Source organism: Salminus brasiliensis, chromosome 21 (genome assembly GCF_030463535.1).
Source record: "Salminus brasiliensis chromosome 21, fSalBra1.hap2, whole genome shotgun sequence".
In the NCBI taxonomy this organism is placed as follows: Eukaryota; Metazoa; Chordata; class Actinopteri; order Characiformes; family Bryconidae; genus Salminus; species Salminus brasiliensis.
In genome coordinates, this window is record NC_132898.1 from 33775929 (window position 1) to 33795108 (window position 19180).

The 19180-nt window shown below is 45.2% G+C and overlaps 1 protein-coding gene across 2 annotated transcripts; it reads left to right on the forward strand.

Annotated features, from left to right (window-relative positions):
• Nucleotides 1–673: 673 nt before the first annotated feature.
• kdm5ba (lysine demethylase 5Ba) lies at nt 674–18974 on the forward strand. Of its 2 annotated transcripts, none has more exons than XM_072665439.1 (28): nt 674–914; nt 1956–2154; nt 3417–3494; nt 4106–4228; nt 4338–4508; nt 5791–5919; nt 6057–6150; nt 6230–6306; nt 6682–6840; nt 7304–7423; nt 8053–8211; nt 8325–8506; nt 8721–8883; nt 9200–9319; nt 9427–9621; nt 11392–11573; nt 12223–12344; nt 12603–12753; nt 12902–13016; nt 13567–13922; nt 14765–14903; nt 14987–15166; nt 15359–15508; nt 15694–16107; nt 16426–16516; nt 16608–16933; nt 17048–17317; nt 17510–18974. In XM_072665439.1, the coding sequence occupies exons 2-28, from the start codon at nt 2002–2004 to the stop codon at nt 17639–17641; spliced, it is 4551 nt and encodes a 1516-aa protein (XP_072521540.1). In that variant the 5' UTR covers nt 674–914; nt 1956–2001; the 3' UTR covers nt 17642–18974. The 2 variants fall into 2 exon arrangements, with proteins under 2 accessions (XP_072521540.1, XP_072521541.1); XM_072665440.1 differs by lacking the exon at nt 674–914 and adding an exon at nt 1743–1840.
• Nucleotides 18975–19180: the final 206 nt, after the last annotated feature.

Here is a 19180-nt window from a genome sequence, read left to right on the forward strand (position 1 = left end):
GCTCTCAGATCACTCGTCTTTGTACTGAGCTGCACTGAAACATCCCTCCCTGTGCAGGAACTGCGGAGGGTCTAGAGTACCGACAGAACCGCTCGGACAGAACCGCTCGTATACTGGCCGGAACGGCAGAGCACCTGCAGGAGGGTGAAGCTGATCCAGGAGTCTAATTAGAGCGCTGTTCTAATGATATTCTTTATGCCAATATGCTGTGAAGAGTCATCAGGAGGAGGCTTTACCTGCACCCAATTCCAAACCTGTCCTTCAGGAAGTCCACCCAGTTTATCTCCTCAACCCCTCATTACATGAAATCAGTGGCTCTGAGCACATCTACAGTCAGTAACCCTCCACTTCCTCTATGAAGCTGTACTCTCGAACACCCGTTCTGCTGTACTGATTCTCATATACAGGCTTTTATGGACAAAAACTGATTTACAGCTGAAATAAATCATTTTAAACTGTTTACTACTAAAACATTCAAAAATAAACAAAAAAAAATAATAAAATATTATTTTTTTATTTTTTTTTCCAAATGAGCAAAAAATTTCTCTAATTAAACAGAATAAACTAATGCTTTTACCATCGACCTCTGACCCTGTGACCCTCCCACTCTGCCCAAACCCACCCTAATGGACCCCGTACCGCGGTAAACACGGGTCAGACTAGACCCGGCGAGCAGACTGGCGACCTGGTGACCAAACGCGTCCTGTTTGGACTGCTGTGGTTTCGGGGTCCGCTCTGATAGGCGGCTCGGGAGCAGGGTCCAGTCTCCTGCGCTGCGGTTGGGTGCCGCTGGTTGACGTGCGGTACGTGCTAACAGACAGGGTGAGAATGGACTGATGCGGGGACGGCTGTCCCTCCGCCACACGGCCGCGGCACGGAGAGCTGCACGGGGAGCTAGACCCTCCCAGTCCTCGGTAAGCTTCCGTAGGGGCTGATATTTCACTGCCGGTCCTTCTGTCCGTTGTTCCCGAATTCGGGTCATGTGAGCGACGACAACTCTGTTAGGGAGACTTTTACGAAATAATAATAATAATAATAATAAATAAATAAATAAATAAAAATAAAATCATTCATAACGTCGGTTGACTAGAAGCAGCACTCAGTGTTAGCCCCATATGGTGGTGTTGTATAAAAATGGAGGGATTATTTGAGCTAAATGCGTTCGCCTGGGACCGGAGACGACATCGAACAACACGGTCCACTTCCGCAGGCAACTTGAAAGAGTCCATTTAAAGAAGTAGTTCCGGTCACCATGGAGCTCTCAGCTGTGCTACGTTACATCAATCCGCGCAAGTCCTCCTTCACTTCTGTAAACGGGGGTAATTTAGCCTGTGGAGTAAAAGCATTTATTACAGAAATCATCCAGAATCAGGCGGATTTACTCTCATACATGGCGCGTGACACTTAATATATTTATCTGACATCAAAGCCATCGAGTATTTACAGTATGATTAGATGGGATTACTGGTTTTATTAGAACTGTGTTGAATCTCTCATCCATGTGCGGATCAACAGGATCTCCTCAGGATCTGTTTTGTAAATTTAGCTACTTCTAACTTTCTAGTTTTCGAAACTAATCTTTAGTAATTCGATCATATGAGTTATTTATCCATGAAAACGTTTTTATTATTTCCTCTTTTTTAAACGATAGTTTATATGATATGGTTGTAATTTGTTTGAAGTAGTCCTGAGTAATATTTTGTATATTATATCTAAAATGGAGCAGAAAGGTGTGTGTTTGTAAGTCTGGGCGCTGTGAAGCGACGGTTCGAGTCAGCGAGGGGTCTCTACTTTTTTGGGCGGAACACGACGACACACTCAAACGTCAACGTTCGTCTTGGTGTGTACGTTCCCAAAGTGGATGAGGATGTTAATTGTCGGAGTTCAGGTGTGATCAGTCTGTGTTATGAGGGACTTTCAGCCGTAACTCTTCCATTGTCTCCAACTTTCCACAGTTTACTGCAGTTTCTTCATGCCCTCGTTCGGACGCGGTTCCCCAGAATGACCCAGCCGCGACCCAGCGAGTTTATCCCCCCGCCGGAGTGCCCTGTCTTTGAGCCCAGTTGGGAAGAATTCGCCGACCCGTTCGGGTTCATCAGCAAAATCCGCTCCATCGCAGAGAACACTGGCATCTGTAAGATCCGCCCGCCGCCGGTAAGTTGTTCGGGTGGGGGTAAATGCGGGGCGGAGGCGGGCTCGCGCGCGGCTCTCGCGGACTGTCCGGAACACTCCGCTAGCGCAGGCAGCTTTTCAACATGGCGGATTGCGGCTCTGCTGGAGGTGGCCAGCAGTAACGGCGTGTGCGCGGGCAGCTGCACCCGGGCGCGCTGTGGGAGTGCACTCTCGCGCGAGCACTCTCTCTAATCTCACTCTTTTTGACCGACGCGCTCACTCGGACTGGGGGCAGACTCCGGGCAGACTCCGGGCTGGAACGGGCACTGTTATTGTCTGCAGCGGAACAGGAACAGGCCAGGCTGAGGCTGTTCCACCCGGAGGCCAGCCCATAATAATACCCCCTCCCCGGATCCGCGCGCCTTCGGACCCGCAGCTCTCTCCGCCTTTGTTGTTCGTGTTGCTCCTAATAATGAACCGTGTTGCAGGAATTTACTCCACCCAACTTTTCAGCCCTGTCCTTTAACCCAGCGCCTCCGGCTGCTCAGGTGGTGTTCATACAGGCGGAGCTGCTGCTCCCACAGACACCATCTGCTAACCGAGTCCGACCAGGGGTCATCAGATGAGCCCCTTCGGCTGAGAATCGCAGATTTCCTTTAATTAGATCTAATGGAGCAGACTACTGGTGTAGCTCTGAGGTGTAGCTCTGAGGTGTAGCTCGGGCTGAAGGTGCTGCTGCTCCTCCATGTTGTTTGGATTTACGAGTTCTTTACGAATTAGGACTCGATGTAAAAGCTGGTGTATTGTCGCTCCTGGATCAGCTGTAGATGATCATCAGAGAGTAACATTCCTCCAGTTCAGCAGTTATTTACATTCATTTATTAAAAATGTAATTAAGTGTTTTTTTGTTTTTTTTTTGTCGTTTTTGTTTGTTTGCTGTGCTCCTGTCCTGCCCTGTCCTGTCCTGTCCTGTCCTGTCCTGTCCATATGTGTACCCTTCACCCCCTACATTAATGCAGTTAATGATGAAAGTCTCTGATTGATTTAGGATGGATGAACGTTTGCTTTTGAAGTAAAGGATCAGAGCAGGACATTAAAGGATGGGGCAGTGTGATCTGTACAGATCTGATACTGAATCAGTGACCTGCCTCATTTCCTTTTGGCACATGATTGAAACTGAGACAGGAGTCCAGGGTTGGGGGTGACTCTCTGAGCGCGAGGCCAGATGTGTCCGTACTAATTTCAGGCTGTTTGTGACAAATGGCTCGTCATCAGCCTCAGAATGTCTTGGTTTGATCCTTTAGGGCTGGCAGCCACCATTTGCCTGCGATGTGGACAGACTGCATTTCACCCCACGCATTCAGAGGCTCAACGAGTTGGAGGTACGTTCTTGGAGCCCACTGTTCATGAGCTGTTTCGGATATTGCAGTCATGTGGTCTACAATGAAGACTGCCGGTTTCTATTGAATCAATACTCTGTAGAGAACAGCAGGATGTCCTTCTTATGTAGCCGAACCGTAGGCCCTGGGGTCAGCCTCATTACCAAGAGGCCTTTAGAAAAGGCCAAAGGTTCCTGGTTCTGGGTCATCACATGACCTTGGTGTGAAAGTGAGCCTTTTAACAGGCTGGTGTTTGTAAACAGATCCAGTATTCATAGTGTCCCCCCTTACTGCAGATGTATTTGATTGGCCAGAGCAGGTTTGGTGTCTGAGGTTTGCTTCTGTAGTTTTTCAGTGAAGGCGATCGTGGCTGAGGAATGGAGGAGTGCATCAGTCAGAGTGATTTGGGTCACGTAGACGACTAACCTGACCCTGAAGCTCCGACATAAAAGTACAAAAGCAGACCTCAGACACTGAGCAGGTTCCCACAGTAAAATGAAGGGAAACGGTGCTCCTGTCATTTCAGCAGAACCGCTCCTTTAACAAGCCTGACTACAGAAGAATGGAGAATCGGACCGTTGCTGTGTGTTAATAGTTTCTTCCACATTTCTCAGGCTCAGACCAGAGTCAAGCTCAACTTTCTGGACCAGATTGCGAAGTTTTGGGAGCTGCAGGGCTGCACGCTGAAAATCCCTCACGTAGAGCGCAAGTCCCTCGACCTGTACCAGCTCTACAAGGTAGATGCTTACGAATTGCTCCCCTTGCGCTTTACGTCTAGAAGGTCCTGTGCACCCAACCTGATCTTAATTTGTCTAAGTGAAACTTCTCTCTTGCTGCTCCCTGCAGTTGGTGACTGAGGAGGGGGGCTTTGAATCGGTCTGCAGAGAGCGGAAATGGACCCAGATCTCTATGAAGATGGGCTTTGCCCCTGGCAAGGCTGTCGGTTCCCACCTACGTGCCCACTATGAGAGGGTTCTGTACCCCTACTACCTGTTCCAGACTGGGGTCAACCTTCTGGTAAGGCCGTTACAGCCCAACTTCCTCTCTCTCTCTCTCTGTGTCTCTGTCTCTCTGCCTCTCGATCTCTCGCTCGCTCGCTCGCTTGCTCTCTCTCTCTCGCTTTCGAGTTTCCTTCCCCTTTTCAGCCTCATTATCGCGTTCACTATCGGAGTTTGTAGGCACCTGTTTAGGCAGTTTTTTAAATGAAATTAAGGTTATTAATAGACTGTTTGCCCCACCCATTTGCTACAGTAACGTACTTCACTCTTCTAGGAGTCTAGAACACTAGATTTGGAACATTGCTTTGAGAATTTGATTGCATTTGGCCATTACAGGTTTAATGAGGTCAGGTATTTGTGGTGTTCTTGATCACAAGGGTGTAGATTACGTAAATAAGGAAGCTGCACATGAGGTAAACTGCTGCAACCCTACATCTAATGTTTTTATTCTGGATGTTGAGGAATAAATTATGCATGTAGTGTTTTATTGGTTCCAGTTGGCAGCTATCTTTTGTTTTTTTTGCCAAAGGCACCACCTGCGCTCTGAGCATCAGAGCAGAAAGGCTGCCCCAGTTTATTTTGAGCACTGTTATTATTCTGTACCCACTTCCAGTATCAACAGATGATCCTCTGCGTAGTAGCTCCTTTCAGGGGAACGCACACAGTGTGTGTGTGTGTAATAATAATAATAATAAATATATATATATATATATATATATATATATATATATATATATATATATATATATATATATATATATATATACACACACACACTTTATATATTTTTATATATATATAAATAATGTGTGTATGTGTTTATTTAAAGTATGTTTTTCTGATTGGACAGACAGGCAGTGTGCTTCTGTTTTCTGTTTTTGTTAATAAACGGACAGTTGCCTTTTCTGTTACTTCTTCACTGCTCTGGTGTTCATGTGGGTTTGGTGGTTAGCTTTCTTTCAGTAACAAATGTTTCTTAGTTTCTCTCTCTCTCTCTCTCTCTCTCTCTCTCTCTCTCTCTCTCTCTCTCTAGCTTGTATTCATTTAATGAGCCTCAGGCTCCAGTCCTACTGGCCTGCTCCTCCTCTTCTCTTTACCCCTAGGTTCCCACCTCAGGGCTGACCTGTTTGTCCTCTTACAGTCGCTGCAGAGGGCCAAACTAATGGTGCTTTATCTGCTGTTGTGTTCCACTCTGAATTAATTGGATAAGACAGAACCCCCGATGCAGGACTGTTTTGCCTGTAACTTTTTGATCCCTATTTAAATTTGACTGAAACTTTTTTTGCCTTGTGTTTTACCAGAACTCTCAGAAGCCCACTCTTACCAATGACACCAAAGATAAGGAGTATAAATCTCATGATTTGCCCCAGCGGCAATCAGTGCAGCCTGCCGAAACCACCACCATTGCTCGCAGAGCCAAGCGCACAGAGGTAAAAGCTCTTTGGGGCGACTCGTAGCTTTTGGTAATGTGTGAGAGTTTCTACCCTTAATCAGCGTGGGGTTTCCCCGGGTTACATGTATTCACTATTTCAGCTTTGCTTATTAAGAGCCCATGTTCTCTTATCAGGGCCGCTGCTTTAAAAGTGAGCAGGGCGAGCAGTGTGACAACAGACCCAACCTGAGGAGGAGGATGGGCTCGTGTGTGGCAAAACCTGAACCAGGTAAATTCCCTGGTTTTGGGCTTGTTGATGTTTATCCCGTCCCAAACAGGTCATTTACCGTTTTCTTCCTTTGTTTCAGTAATAAACATTCCAGTCCAGGTAAAAGGAGAGCCTGTCGAGCCAGCGGAGTCCGCACCCGAGGGGGAAAAATCAAAGGTGAGGAAACAGAGCAGAGACAACCAGTAAACCAAGCAAAAAATATATTTATCTAATTATAAAAATTAAATTACTGATATTTGTAATAATTTAGATGGATGTCGTCTCAGTCGTGCAAAACGGTCATTTTTACTTTTTTTTATTTTTAACTTTACAAAAAAAAAAAATCGTGGTGGTATTTTTTTTTTGTTTTTTTTTTTGGAACATTTCTATTGGTCCATTCCTCATGAAATTCTGATGCAGTATAAAGAACAACGATGATGAAGGTTTGGTGTGACAGTAATGAACTGATGTAATTTGGATAGAAAAACCTGATCTGATCTGAGGGAGGAACGGTTGTCTGATTCTCTTTGTTGTTTTGGTGCGTTTCCACAGGTGGAGCAGTACATATGTTTGGTGTGTGGGGGTGGGGGTGATGAGGACCGACTGTTGCTATGTGATGGATGCGATGACAGCTACCACACCTTCTGTTTGATCCCACCACTCCATGATGTTCCCAAAGGGGACTGGAGATGCCCCAAGTGCCTGGCCCAGGTGTGCACTTAGTATTGTAGTTGACTGTAGCAAAAGTACACCTCAAGCCATGTATGTTTATTTTATATATATGAGTGTGTGTGATGGATAGATAGGTTGTGTGTGTGTGTGTGTATGTATGTGTATATATATATATATATATATATATATATATATATATATATATATATATATATAAAAAAACCTATCTATCACAATCACACACACACACTCCGTTGTTTCCATTAAACCTTATGACTATTTCCTCTGTTGGTTTCGCTGTATTTCACTCCTAACTTTTACTTTTGATGGTGGTGTAGTGTTTACTGCTCTTTTAAACTCCGGCTGTTCTCCAGCTCTGAGCTGTACCTTTTCATACTCTGGGTCTGAGTGTTGGACTGCGATGTGTCTGATCTTGCACTCTGAGTGAATTGACTCAGTTCTGAAGTTTGTAATTGTTAACTTGCATCTCTCCGTTCCACAGGAGTGTGGCAAGCCTCAGGTTGCGTTTGGCTTTGAGCAGGCCTGCAGGGACTATACTCTTCGCTCTTTTGGCGACATGGCAGACTCCTTCAAGTCGGACTATTTCAACATGCCTGTCCATGTAAGTCAAAGACGTCAGGTTTGCTGTGTCCGATGTTGTTAATAGTGATTTTAGGAAAACGCCATCATATTCATACACTCTGTATCTTAGGACGGACTACAACACTGCCTCTAGTGGTCGGGGTTTAAAACAACACTAAATAAACCCCAGTCTTACACTGATCTTTACATCTAAACTGTTCATTAATAATCAGTCCCATGTCTTAGAGGATCGATTCAGTATCGCAAAACAATATCAAGAGCCTTTGATGCGTCTCTTCTCTTCTGTATGAAAACACGTTGATGGCTGTGAAAATACTGATTGATGTCAACAGCTTAATGCACAACTAAAAAGCAGCAGAACGTTTAGGTGTCTAGACAGATATACACTTAATGGCGTAGCATAGTGGCTAACACCACTGCCCTCCCCATCAGAGTAGGGTTCACCGCTCTGGCCTAAGTCTAACTGCTGTAACTGTGAACATGCAGCAGAAGGGGAAATGTGCATAACTGTACGTTAATGTAGCAGGATATATTATTATTTATTATTTATAATTAAGTATTCTTATTACATGATCTGTTTCTGATAAATTGAGTTCTGTGTGGTCAAGAGCACAAAAACGTGACGTTGACTTTCACATGTTCTCTCAGATGGTCCCTACGGAGCTGGTCGAGAAGGAGTTCTGGCGTCTGGTCAGCACCATTGAGGAGGACGTGACTGTAGAGTATGGAGCAGACATTGCGTCCAAGGACTTCGGCAGTGGTTTCCCTGTTAAAAATGGCACCTTCAAAGTCACACCTGATGAAGAGGTACGTTGGATTATGTCCGGGCCGTAGTTTAAAATGGTAAACTGTTAAGCAGTTTAGAACGTTTAGAACTGGATGAACGCTTCACATCGGCTCTGTTGCACGTTCTGTTCTAGCATTACCTCACCAGCGGCTGGAACCTGAACAACATGCCGGTGCTGGATGCGTCCGTGCTGACTCACATTACAGCTGACATATGTGGGATGAAGCTGCCCTGGCTCTATGTTGGCATGTGCTTCTCCTCCTTCTGTTGGCACATTGAGGACCATTGGAGCTACTCCATCAACTATCTGCACTGGTAGGACTGTCCTGATTCTTTAATACTGAAATAAACAAAATAAAACAGTGCAGTTATTACAGTTTTTCTGAGCCCTTTCCCTGAGCCTGGTGTAAGGGTGGTGTCTGCAGTACAGTAATGCTGCAGTGATGCTGTAATGCTAATTGTTTGACCAGTTGGCTTCAGAGTTTAATGAATCTGATCTTAGTGAATGGTTCTGTGTGGGTTTGTGTAGGGGAGAGCCAAAGACGTGGTATGGTGCTCCTGGCTATGCTGCAGAGCAGTTGGAAATGGTAATGAAGAAACTGGCCCCCGAGCTCTTTGAGTCCCAGCCAGATCTGCTCCACCAGCTGGTCACCATCATGAACCCCAATATCCTAATGGAGTACGGAGTCCCTGTGAGTGCCTACACACTTTTCACTGTTGACTGTACTGTATCACACTGACTGACTGGATGTGTAGTAAGGCTGCTCCTATGTTCTCGCAGTGTGCACATGCACAATGGTCCCATCTCAGCTTGTCCAGAAATGTGTACAAGTGTAAAGCGTGTCCTTTAGGGGTGGCTCAAAGTGCAACTTCCAGTTCCCAACTGTAGGGGGAGCCCAGGAGCAATAAAAAGCCATTTCTCACATACGGCTGCTTTAATTATTTTCAGGAAACTGGGCCAAGGGATGTTCTCATCGTAAGTGGTTATAATGTTTTGTTCTTTTTCAGATTTACCGCACTAACCAGTGTGCTGGAGAGTTTGTCATCACCTTCCCCAGAGCTTATCATAGTGGCTTCAATCAGGGCTTCAACTTTGCAGAGGCTGTCAACTTCTGCACAGTGGACTGGGTAAAAACCGCTTTGTGAATAACAGGATTTTGAGCGCACTGCTGTCTTGACATCTAAATCAAGCTAGAAATCTTAATAATGGTGTGATGACCTCATTTTGGTTCCAGATGCCTCTGGGTCGGCAGTGTGTGGAGCATTACCGCTCTCTGAACAGATACTGCGTCTTCTCGCATGATGAGATGGTGTGTAATATCGCAGCCAAAGCAGACAGCCTGGAGCTGGAGCTGGCCTCTGCCATTCAGAAAGACATGAGCTGTATGATGCTGGAGGAGAAGGAGCTGCGTGAGAAGGCCTACAAGCTGGTGAGCAACAGGCTGGGGTGGTGTCTTTAAAAAGAAAAAAGGGGGGCAGTTGTACTGTAAATTTAGCCTGATTAGTAATATTATCTCATGCAAATCAGTTTCAGAGTTCTCTGTGTAAGTGTTACAGAGCCCTGCACCTGTTTCAGTCACGTGACCTGTTACTTACCGGCTGCAGCCACCAATTTAATGACTAAACACACAGTGCCCCTGTGCCGCGTTTGCGCCCCCTCAGTATTTTCAGAAAGTGAGTTTCTCAGTGAAGAATCTTGTGGTGTGAGATTATCCACACCACCCAGCAGGAGCAGCGATGAGCTGCATCCAGTGAGGGCGTGAGACCGAACCCTCTGTCTCCCAAGACCCAGGCATGAGCAACCAAAGCAATTACCAACATGGGAAAGTGGCTAAAGGGGGGTTTCAGAGAGAGAATGTGATTATTGACCGAGGCAGTCGCTCTCCACCCGTACCGTGAGTTTGGAGCGCCTGAGTGGACTTTGTCCTCCTGGAAGGAGCGTGAATCGAAAAGATTTCTTTATCTGGACAAATCAGCACAGATACAATAACCACTACACACTTCTCAGGTCCAGTTTAGCATGTTAGACAGCAGGGTTTTATGATCGGACAAAACTTTTTTTGTTTTAGTAGTAAAACCTTCTTCAGTGACTTCACATGAATCCTTATTTACCCTGATCAGCTGCTGTGGAGACCAGAAAAACAACACTTTATTGTCCTGCACAGCAGAGCATTTACAGCAGTAAATGTACCCTCCACATTAACCCATCTGTGGTACCGAAACACAAACTTGCTGGAGTGGTGGACTGCCGCTAGTGAGAGTAACCCGAGTCTACAGTGTAAAACCCTGTGTTATTACTCTACCGCCTCAGTCCACATGCTTCTACACTTTCAGTGATGTGACAGTATCTTTGAGCTCATCTAAAACGTCTGGCTCAAAGCCATAATTCCACTTCCTGTCTGTAGGGGCAGCCCAGGTGTAAAAAAAAGCAGTGTTTCCACATTAATGTAAAAACACTTGATGATGGGACTCGTCTGTTTTATTTTCAGCTCAGTGGAAGACGTCTGTGTGTTCAATTTATCAGGGAGAAAAAAAACTATGTTTGGTGGTAATCTGTTCCTTCAGAACCCAAAATATTTACATGGCTTATACAGTTTTGAATCTAAAGGAAAGTGAAATGTCTCAGTCCTGCATATTATTTATTTGTGTCCTCTGTAGTTTTCCATTACTTCTCTTTCTCAACATGAATATTGTTGGCTTTGGAGCGTTGTTATGGGCTAGAGCAATGTCCACTTGTTCAGCAGTAGATCACATCACACCCAGAACTGTACACTGAGAATGTGATGCCAACAGTCATCCTCGTTTAGTAATAACAGTAGTCTGTCAGACAGAGCTGTATTAAACTGTCTTTTCTAATTAGACTTAATTATTTAACACCTTCAATGTAACCTCAGACTTCTTTGTGTGGACGACTCCAGCATGGTTTTCTGTTTCTTAAGCCTGGCTGGACGGGCTAGTGGTCAAATACACTACCTTTCACTGCTATAGAATGTTTTGCAGCTCTGTTCCAGGCTGTTAAGATTATTTAGGCTGGTCTACAAAGTGTAAGGTGTGGGTTACGAGACAGCACACCTTAAATAAATGAGCAGCACATTTCTGACGTTAAATTGTTTGCTATTCCAATCCTGCTCCTTTTCCTGTTTGTAAAATCCTCCTCTTCATCATTAATTGTTCCCATTGTGTGAATGCTCTTTCCCTAGGGTGTGTGGCACTCCCAGCAGGTGGACTATGAAGAGCAGCCAGACGAGGAGAGGCAGTGTGCTAAGTGCAGGACCACCTGCTACCTGTCTGCCATCACCTGTCCCTGCAGCCCTGGCCAGCTGGTCTGTCTACACCACCTTCAGGACCTGTGCTCTTGTCCCTGCAGCAACTACACACTGAAGTATGTGCCAAATGTTTAATATTAGGGATTGGCCATGGCTGTCTAAATACACAATCCTCATCTCTCTCTCACACACACACACACACACACACACACACACACACACACACAAACATTTATATATAATATCATTTTTATTTGATATGACTGTATTAGTCAGTTATCACGGATAACACAGGTCTTTAAAACGAGTAGTTTGCTGTTACGTTGGCTATATCACCATGCCCGTTATTAGCTCCCATAAATGAAGCCTGTACTAACCTAACGGATGCCTCTGCTTCATTGGTCTGATGGGTATTATTGGTAGGTTATACAGTTATCAGTGGCTATAACCAAAACCTACCACTATGAGGTGTCATTACTTTGTCTGTTGAATTACTGACATTTACTCTAATCCATTACTCATTATGAAATAAACCCTGAGAAGTGTTGGCGCTCAAGCTTTTGGAACAGCACTGGGGCATTATGGGAAATGTAGTGCGGGTAGTGAGTCGTTCTGTAGTTCTGCTCAGTGATGCAGGATAAACTTATTACATGCCCCAGTACATTGGGTCTAATTTCACCTCTGACTTGAAACAACATTTAGAAATTGAATAAAGTGCAGAAATCGTCTGTTCTACATCATTTCTATCTGTGTGTGTATTTGCAGCTATAAATACACCTTGGGCTTGTTAAACCAAATGTTTAAGGCTGTGGCAACACGCGCTGTGTCGTACGACGACTGGGCTTCTAAAGTCAACAAGATCTTAAAGACCGACCAGGACAAAAGTGGTAAGTGCTCCGTGGTGTTTTACTAACCAAGAGCTTCTCCCCTCCTTCTCTGATGAACGTTTATCAGCGTCCTGTTTTTCTGTTCTTCGTCATTCTTTACATTGTCTCAGATGAATGGACCAAAAGAAATGCTCCAAGAGTACTGGCAACAAAAATCTTTTTCATTGAGTTTTTGTTTTCCCCTTGTGATGTTTTGGAGATACAAGGTTTTCGTGTGAAGTTGATCTACTGTATTTTGTTGATCCTTTCCTCTACCAGACTTGGAGGATCTGCGTGCACTGGTAATGGAGGCAGAGAAGAAGATGTACCCCGAGACAGATTTGCTGCGGCATTTACGGCAGATCATCCAGGATGCGGAGAAGAGCGCCTCAATGGCCCAGCAGCTGCTCAACGGCAAGAGGCAGACCAGGTAACCACATACCTGCCCTTCCCAACATGAGCTCCATCAAAGAAGTCCTGCAGATGTGCAGCATTAGGCAACATGAGAACTGGCAGCCGGATGGGCATTTTGCAGTTATGGTGACGTCCTCAGTAATTACTGAAGTGTGTTTGTGAAGGTATCGCACTGGAGGAGGGAAGTCTCAGAACCAGCTCACTGTGGAGGAGCTGAGGTCCTTCATCCAGCAGCTCTACGACCTGCCCTGCACCATCAGACAGGCTCCTTTCCTCAAGGTACTGCACCACCTTCAGTTCCTTTTAACAGATTGAGCATGCAAAAGTTTGGACACCCTTGGTTAAAGTTTGTGACTGTGAATACTTAAGGGAAGTCTTGGAGGGGAAAAATTAAAGGCACACCATTTAGAAGTTTGGGCACCCCAAGAGATTTGCGTTCAGATACGCAAATACAGATTAGGGCTGTATCTTGTTTACAGCGATCATTAGGACAAAGGCCAGATGATCATTTGCACATTTTATTGCTTTATAAAAACTCTATTGGAACCATGTCCCATCAGTCAGCACCCATATACTCCTCTAAGCAGGTGTGAGTGTGTGATCTTGTTGACTGAAAACTGTTTTAATAGAAGCTGGTAGGAATTAGCCTCAGCACATGGGTCCTAAAGTGTGTCTATCTTTTTACTTGTATTTATTTATTTTTTTGTTTACATCAATTATTATTTTTTTAAGTACAGGAAATGGGCAAGTTATTGTACAAGGTAATTAACTATAAATGTGGTCCCATCAGCCCTTTTAGTCTTATTCTCCTCTCCTCTGCTCTCCCCAGGCTCTCCTGAACCGCATTGAGCAGATCCAGCAGCGTAGTGCAGATCTCCTGGCTGAAGACATGCCCAGCTCCTCAACCCTTCAGGGCTTGGTAGACGAGGGTGCAGGGCTGGATGTGGAGCTGCCCGAGCTGGCTGCGCTCAGGCAGAGGCTCGAGCAGGCCCGGTGGGTGGAAGCTGTGCAGCAGGCCAGTGAACAGCCAGCCAGCCTCAGCCTGGACTGCATGAGGAGGCTGATTGACCAGGGCGTGGGCCTGGCAGCCCATGCCTGTGTGGAGAGGACCATGGCCCGGCTGCAGGAGCTGCTCACTGTGTGCGAACACTGGGAGGAGAAGGCGCATAACATGCTGACAGCCAGGTCAGGTTCTGCTGCTGAGACCATAGCGTACTCCTGATTGTAGCAAACATAAATGTTCATGCTGTGGAAGTGCAGTAAAATCCTATTCTTTACAAGCCAACTGGTTTGCATACAGTGCAAGCATAATTTCACTTGCAAATCAATTGGGCCTTAAGGTATGTACCCAGTTTAGTCTTCTTCAGTTTGTACTGAAGAACGCCTGTTTGTTGCACACCATCATGCGCAAATGTTTGAGTAGTGCGGTCAGCCCCGATGAGGTCAAATGTGCTGTGTTAGCATTTGGAGTGCATGGCAGCTTCCTGACAGATTAACAGGATCAATGCATTGTGACCTTGCACAGTATGTCCATGTCACTGTCCATATGTGGAGAGCAATGGGAGCACCCTATAGCAGCCATGTTGCCCCGGTCATGTATATAAATATACAGCGCTGTGCAAAAGTATATCAGAATGGAAAGCTGCCTTATCTGGGCAGTCATGTTTATTTTCTCAGTAAAATATTATTAAATAAAATTAGAATAAATAAAAATGGTGTTTTTTTCCATTGAAGCATCTCCAAAGCTCTCCTCATAAAGTTTAGTATTATTCAGAGAAACGAGCTCTGTCGTTCAGACTAGCTCCAGGATCTCAAATAATGTGAATCTGGCAGTTGTTCTTTGTACTGTATCAGTATATGACAGTCCTGACTGCAACTACATACATGTACCTAGCCCTCAGTTCCACTTGGCTACATGTATAATGCAGTGTTGTGTAAATAAGGGACGTATATGCTTGTCGTGTGCAGGAATTCTATCACCATGGTGTTTATTTTTAGTTCTGATGTTGAATATCTTTCTCCTGAAGACCTCGCCACAATCTGGAGAGCCTGGAGGCAGCTTTGCTGGAAGTCCGTAGTGTTCATGCATACCTACCGAACTGTCTCCAGCTCAAGGACTCTGTTGGTAGGGCTAGAGAGTGGATACGGGAAGCAGACGCTCTACAGGTTATCATGCTTAATTAAAATAATTTATTTGATGAAACTCGTCAGTGTTCTGTATGCTTAAATGTGTCTGTCTGTTTTAACAGCTTGGAGGACGTGTCCCTGTTCTTGCTTCCCTGTCTGATCTGGTCTCAAAAGCGAAGGGCATCCCAGTCCTTCTAGAGCCCCTGGCACGGCTGGAGAGCCTGGTGTCGGAGGTGCAAGCCTGGAAGGAGAGTGCAGCTAAAACGTTTTTGTTGAAGAACTCCTCCCTGTCCCTCTTGGAGGTAAAACAAAATTATCTGTTGTTCAAAGAACAGTTCTGTAGAAGTGTGTGTGTGTGTTAAAATATATATGTTTTTTTTTTTTATATATATATATATATATATATATATATATATATATATATATATATATATATATATATATATATATATATATATATATATAAAATTTTGCTTTCAATTGCTGTGTTTAAGGTCCTGTGCCCCAGGTGTGAGACTGGCTGCACAAAATCGAAATCTAAACGAGTGAAAGATGTCTCTCCAACTGGCAAGAGGCCTGTAAAACTGGACTGTCTGAGTGATGTGGAGAAATCTCTCTCAGAGAGCAAGGACACTGCCTCGGCGGTAGGTTTTCTGCTGTGTGGCACAAAGCAGGAAATGTGGCACATGGTTCCTCATATCTTGATGCATAATCTGTACAACCTTCATGAGTTGGAAACGAAAATGGCTGTAATATTTAATGACTCATATGATTTATTAAGCACATCTGTTCAGCCTTGTAGAATAACTGCTGTATCGCCTTTGAGCAGATGGCGACTCTTGGTGAGGTTCATCAGAAGGAGTTGGAGAGCCTGTCTGTCCTGAGGACCATGAATGAGACGAAGTTCCAGCCCACACCCAACAGCTCTGCTCCTACAGTGTGTTTGTGCCATACGGTGCCGGCTGGCCCCATGCTCCAGTGTGAACTTTGCCGCGATGCTTACCACAGTGGATGCGTGCCGGGGTTCAAGGAGCCGCAGATGGATCAGCCGTGGTTGTGCCCGCTCTGCAGTCGATCCGAGAAGCCCCCTTTGGACAAGGTCCTGCCCCTGCTAGCGTCTTTGCAGCGTATCCGAGTCCGACTCCCGGAGGGTGATGCGCTGCGTTATGTAATCGAGAGGACGGTGCGCTGGCAACACAAGGTGCAGCAGGTCTCCCCGTTTACGCAGCAGTTCAGTGGAAAAGTAAGTTGCTTGGAGTCTCTGTTTCAGTGCTGCTCTTACCGTGCACTACTCCATCCGAACTGCCGTTTCCCCTTTGGGGAGTGCTTAACACCACCTTCAGGGATTTTGGTTACTGTGTTGTCTCGAGTAAAGGTTGTTAAATGAGCTCTTGGAAAGATGAGGGATTGAACTATCCTCCTGAGGGCCTTTTAAAAAGGGATTGAAATGAAGGCTCGCTCTTAATGCTGCTTATGTTGTATTTAAGGTGGTTGGCTTTGGCTATTGTTTCATGGGTGATTTCAGCAACTTCATTCTTCTTATCATTAAAATTACCTGTAGATGAGACCTTTCTCTGGAATGGCTTCCACTCTGACCCTGGAAGGGAGTAATGGATCCTTCTACATGCAGCACCCATGCATTCCTCTCAGTGGTAAGTAGAGAATTGAATACCTTCACTTAACAAGTCTGTTGGTCTGAGCTGTACTGCTGTATCTGAGTGTGTGTCTGTGTTTGTGTCTCAGTTCTCAGTCCTGAGCTGGAGGAACTGCTGATAGAAGGCCTCCTGCTGCAAGTAACTTTGCCTGAGCTGCAGCAGCTCTACCAAGGCCTGCTTGGCCGGCTCTCTCCCTCGCATCACCTCCTGCAGAGCAGCGAGCATGACCATCAGTACCACATTGCTCAAGACCGGAGCCCTCCTCACAGAAGCCCGCCCCACAAGAGCCCAACTCGCAGAAGCCCTCCCCACAAGAGCCCTCCCCACAAGAGCCCACCCCACAGAAGCCCGACTCGCAAAAGCCCACCTCATAAAAGCCCACCCCACAAGAGCCCACCCCACAGCAAAGGACAGGTTGGCCTGTTCTTCACTGAATGCTATATTGTAGGGTGAATCATAATAGACTAGATGTTAAATCTGTAAATTAGGAGGAGTCTGATCTCAACGTTTCTGCGTCTTTCTTTCTAGGACATAGTCTTTGAGTTGCAGAAGGAAAGCGAAAAGCCAGAGAAGAACCCCAAAAGGCGTCTGGAGAAGGAGAACCCTGATGTGCAAGACAGAGACAAGATCAAGAAGCCCAAGAAAAAGAAGCCCAAGACGAACAAGGAGAGGAGACGTGAGGAGAAAAGAACCATCTCTCCCTCCAACTCTCTATCAGATCCATCCTATTCAGAGGACTCGGAAGAAGACTGGTCCGTGTGCTCAGCAAAGCGATGTCTGCAGCCAGAGGGCAACGAGGTCTGTTTACAGTCGGGTTATTAAGATACCAACATTGCTGTTGGAATAGCTGTACCGTAATGCTCAGTACTGAACGTTTCATATCGCTCCTAATCGACGCTCTACCGCACGTTCAGGCGCTCTTATGATTTTGTATTGTTTATGCATTGCGACGTTCCCTGGCCCTGACCTCCTGGTCTTTTTTCCTCACAGGTAAACTGGGTCCAGTGTGATGGCAGTTGTAACCAGTGGTTCCACCAGATTTGTGTGGGTGTGTCTGCTGAGCAGGCCGAGGCCGAGGACTACATCTGCGTCAACTGCTCAAGAAATGCTTTGACACAATGAGGACCAAAACAGAAACGCTTTGAAGAGTCAAGTGACTTGAGTTTTGCACATGAGTTATAGCACCAAGTATGCACCAGATCCCGATCCCCTTTCCCTTGCCCTCAGAAGTCCCAGTCTATCCTTCCTGTTGCTCCGGTGCTACTTTCTTCTCGATAGGACTGTTATCCAGAACCATTAAAGACTCTTGTCGCCTTTTTTCTGGTATTTTTACATTTCCTCCTATAAACTTTCTTTCTCTTGTCTAGAAGACATGATACAGAGATGTACCTCAGGGGTCTCCATCCCATGAAAACCTGGTAGAGGGACATCAGCTCCCCCCCCCACCAATGTAAAATTGGATTCTGTTTTTCAGAAGCCGCGTCACCTTCTAACATGAAGTAATCAGAAGACTTGGCTTTGGAGCTGCTTCTTTTTCCACCAAATTGTATTAATTGGACTAAACAAAATGGTCTGAATTTATTTTTGGAACCCTGCTTTGGTACATGTATCTAATAATGTTATTTATTTATCCCAGCGCTGCCTAAAAGCTGGTCGCCCTGATTTTCAGTAGCTTGAGATCTGCTCTGATCTGTAGCGTCTTGCGTTAGCGATGGTTGTACAGAATCCTGATGTAGGTCGTCTGAGTGATGTAGCAGGCAGGAGAAGTGTGAACTATACTTTGTGACTTTATGCTGTTTCTCCTTTAAAAAGAAACAATATCAGATGTTAATTAAACTGTGGAATAAAATGGGATGTTCTCACTGATGTTCATGAGCACCATGAGAGCGGCGGTATGGCTGTGTTTCTTTTCAGGACTGGCTGCAGAAGAGTCCTCTCACAAAAACCGCACCCTGTGCAGGAGCATCTTTCCCCTGACACTCATTTAATAAACACAGATGAAACTGAGGTTATTAGGCAGATATCCATGTGATACTTCTGAGAAAATACATGAGCGGGAGATACTGCCTGTTTAATCACAGAAATCTACAGGATATGCCTTTATATACAGCATCCCTGCCTTCCTTTGCCACAGCAGGGTTTAGGCAAAATAAAGCCTGTTCTTTATGATTATTATTATTATTCTTTATGATTATTTCCTTATTATTTACACTTTTACACCATCAGACAAAAAATGTACTTTATATTTTAAAAAATTGGTATATTAAAAAATAGTTTGCTGCTTAAAGAAAACACGTGACTCTTGATATATTCTGTATTGTTTCTCAAAACAAATGAGTTAGGAGGTTTGGTCAGCCCTTTCTAATTCATATGGACTTATTTAACCTGTTCTGTATAAACAGGCAGCTTAATAATTTTATAATGATATTATAATAATAAAGGTATTTTATGTTCATTTCGATCTTTTTTATGTTATTGATACTTTAGCAGAACGCTGTGTGTTACTCGCTGGAGCTTTGCTGTGGTGGTCTGATGATGAGGACGGAACCGTGTAATTTCGGTTGAGCAGCGCGGTCGTTATTGGACCTCCGTTCCTGAAGATGGGGCTGAAAGTGGGCCGCGGGGAGCTCGCGGGGAGGCTGCGGGGGGGCAGCAGTTCAT

Excerpts from the sequence above, each read along its gene's own strand:
- kdm5ba (XM_072665439.1), top strand. The coding sequence starts at position 2,002 with ATGACCCAGCCGCGACCCAGCGAGTTTATCCCCCCGCCGGAGTGCCCT. Across the intron at positions 2,155-3,416 it reads GTAAGATCCGCCCGCCGCCG|GGCTGGCAGCCACCATTTGC; the intron begins GTAAGTTGTTCG and ends TTGATCCTTTAG. Across the intron at positions 6,841-7,303 it reads GCCCCAAGTGCCTGGCCCAG|GAGTGTGGCAAGCCTCAGGT; the intron begins GTGTGCACTTAG and ends TCCGTTCCACAG.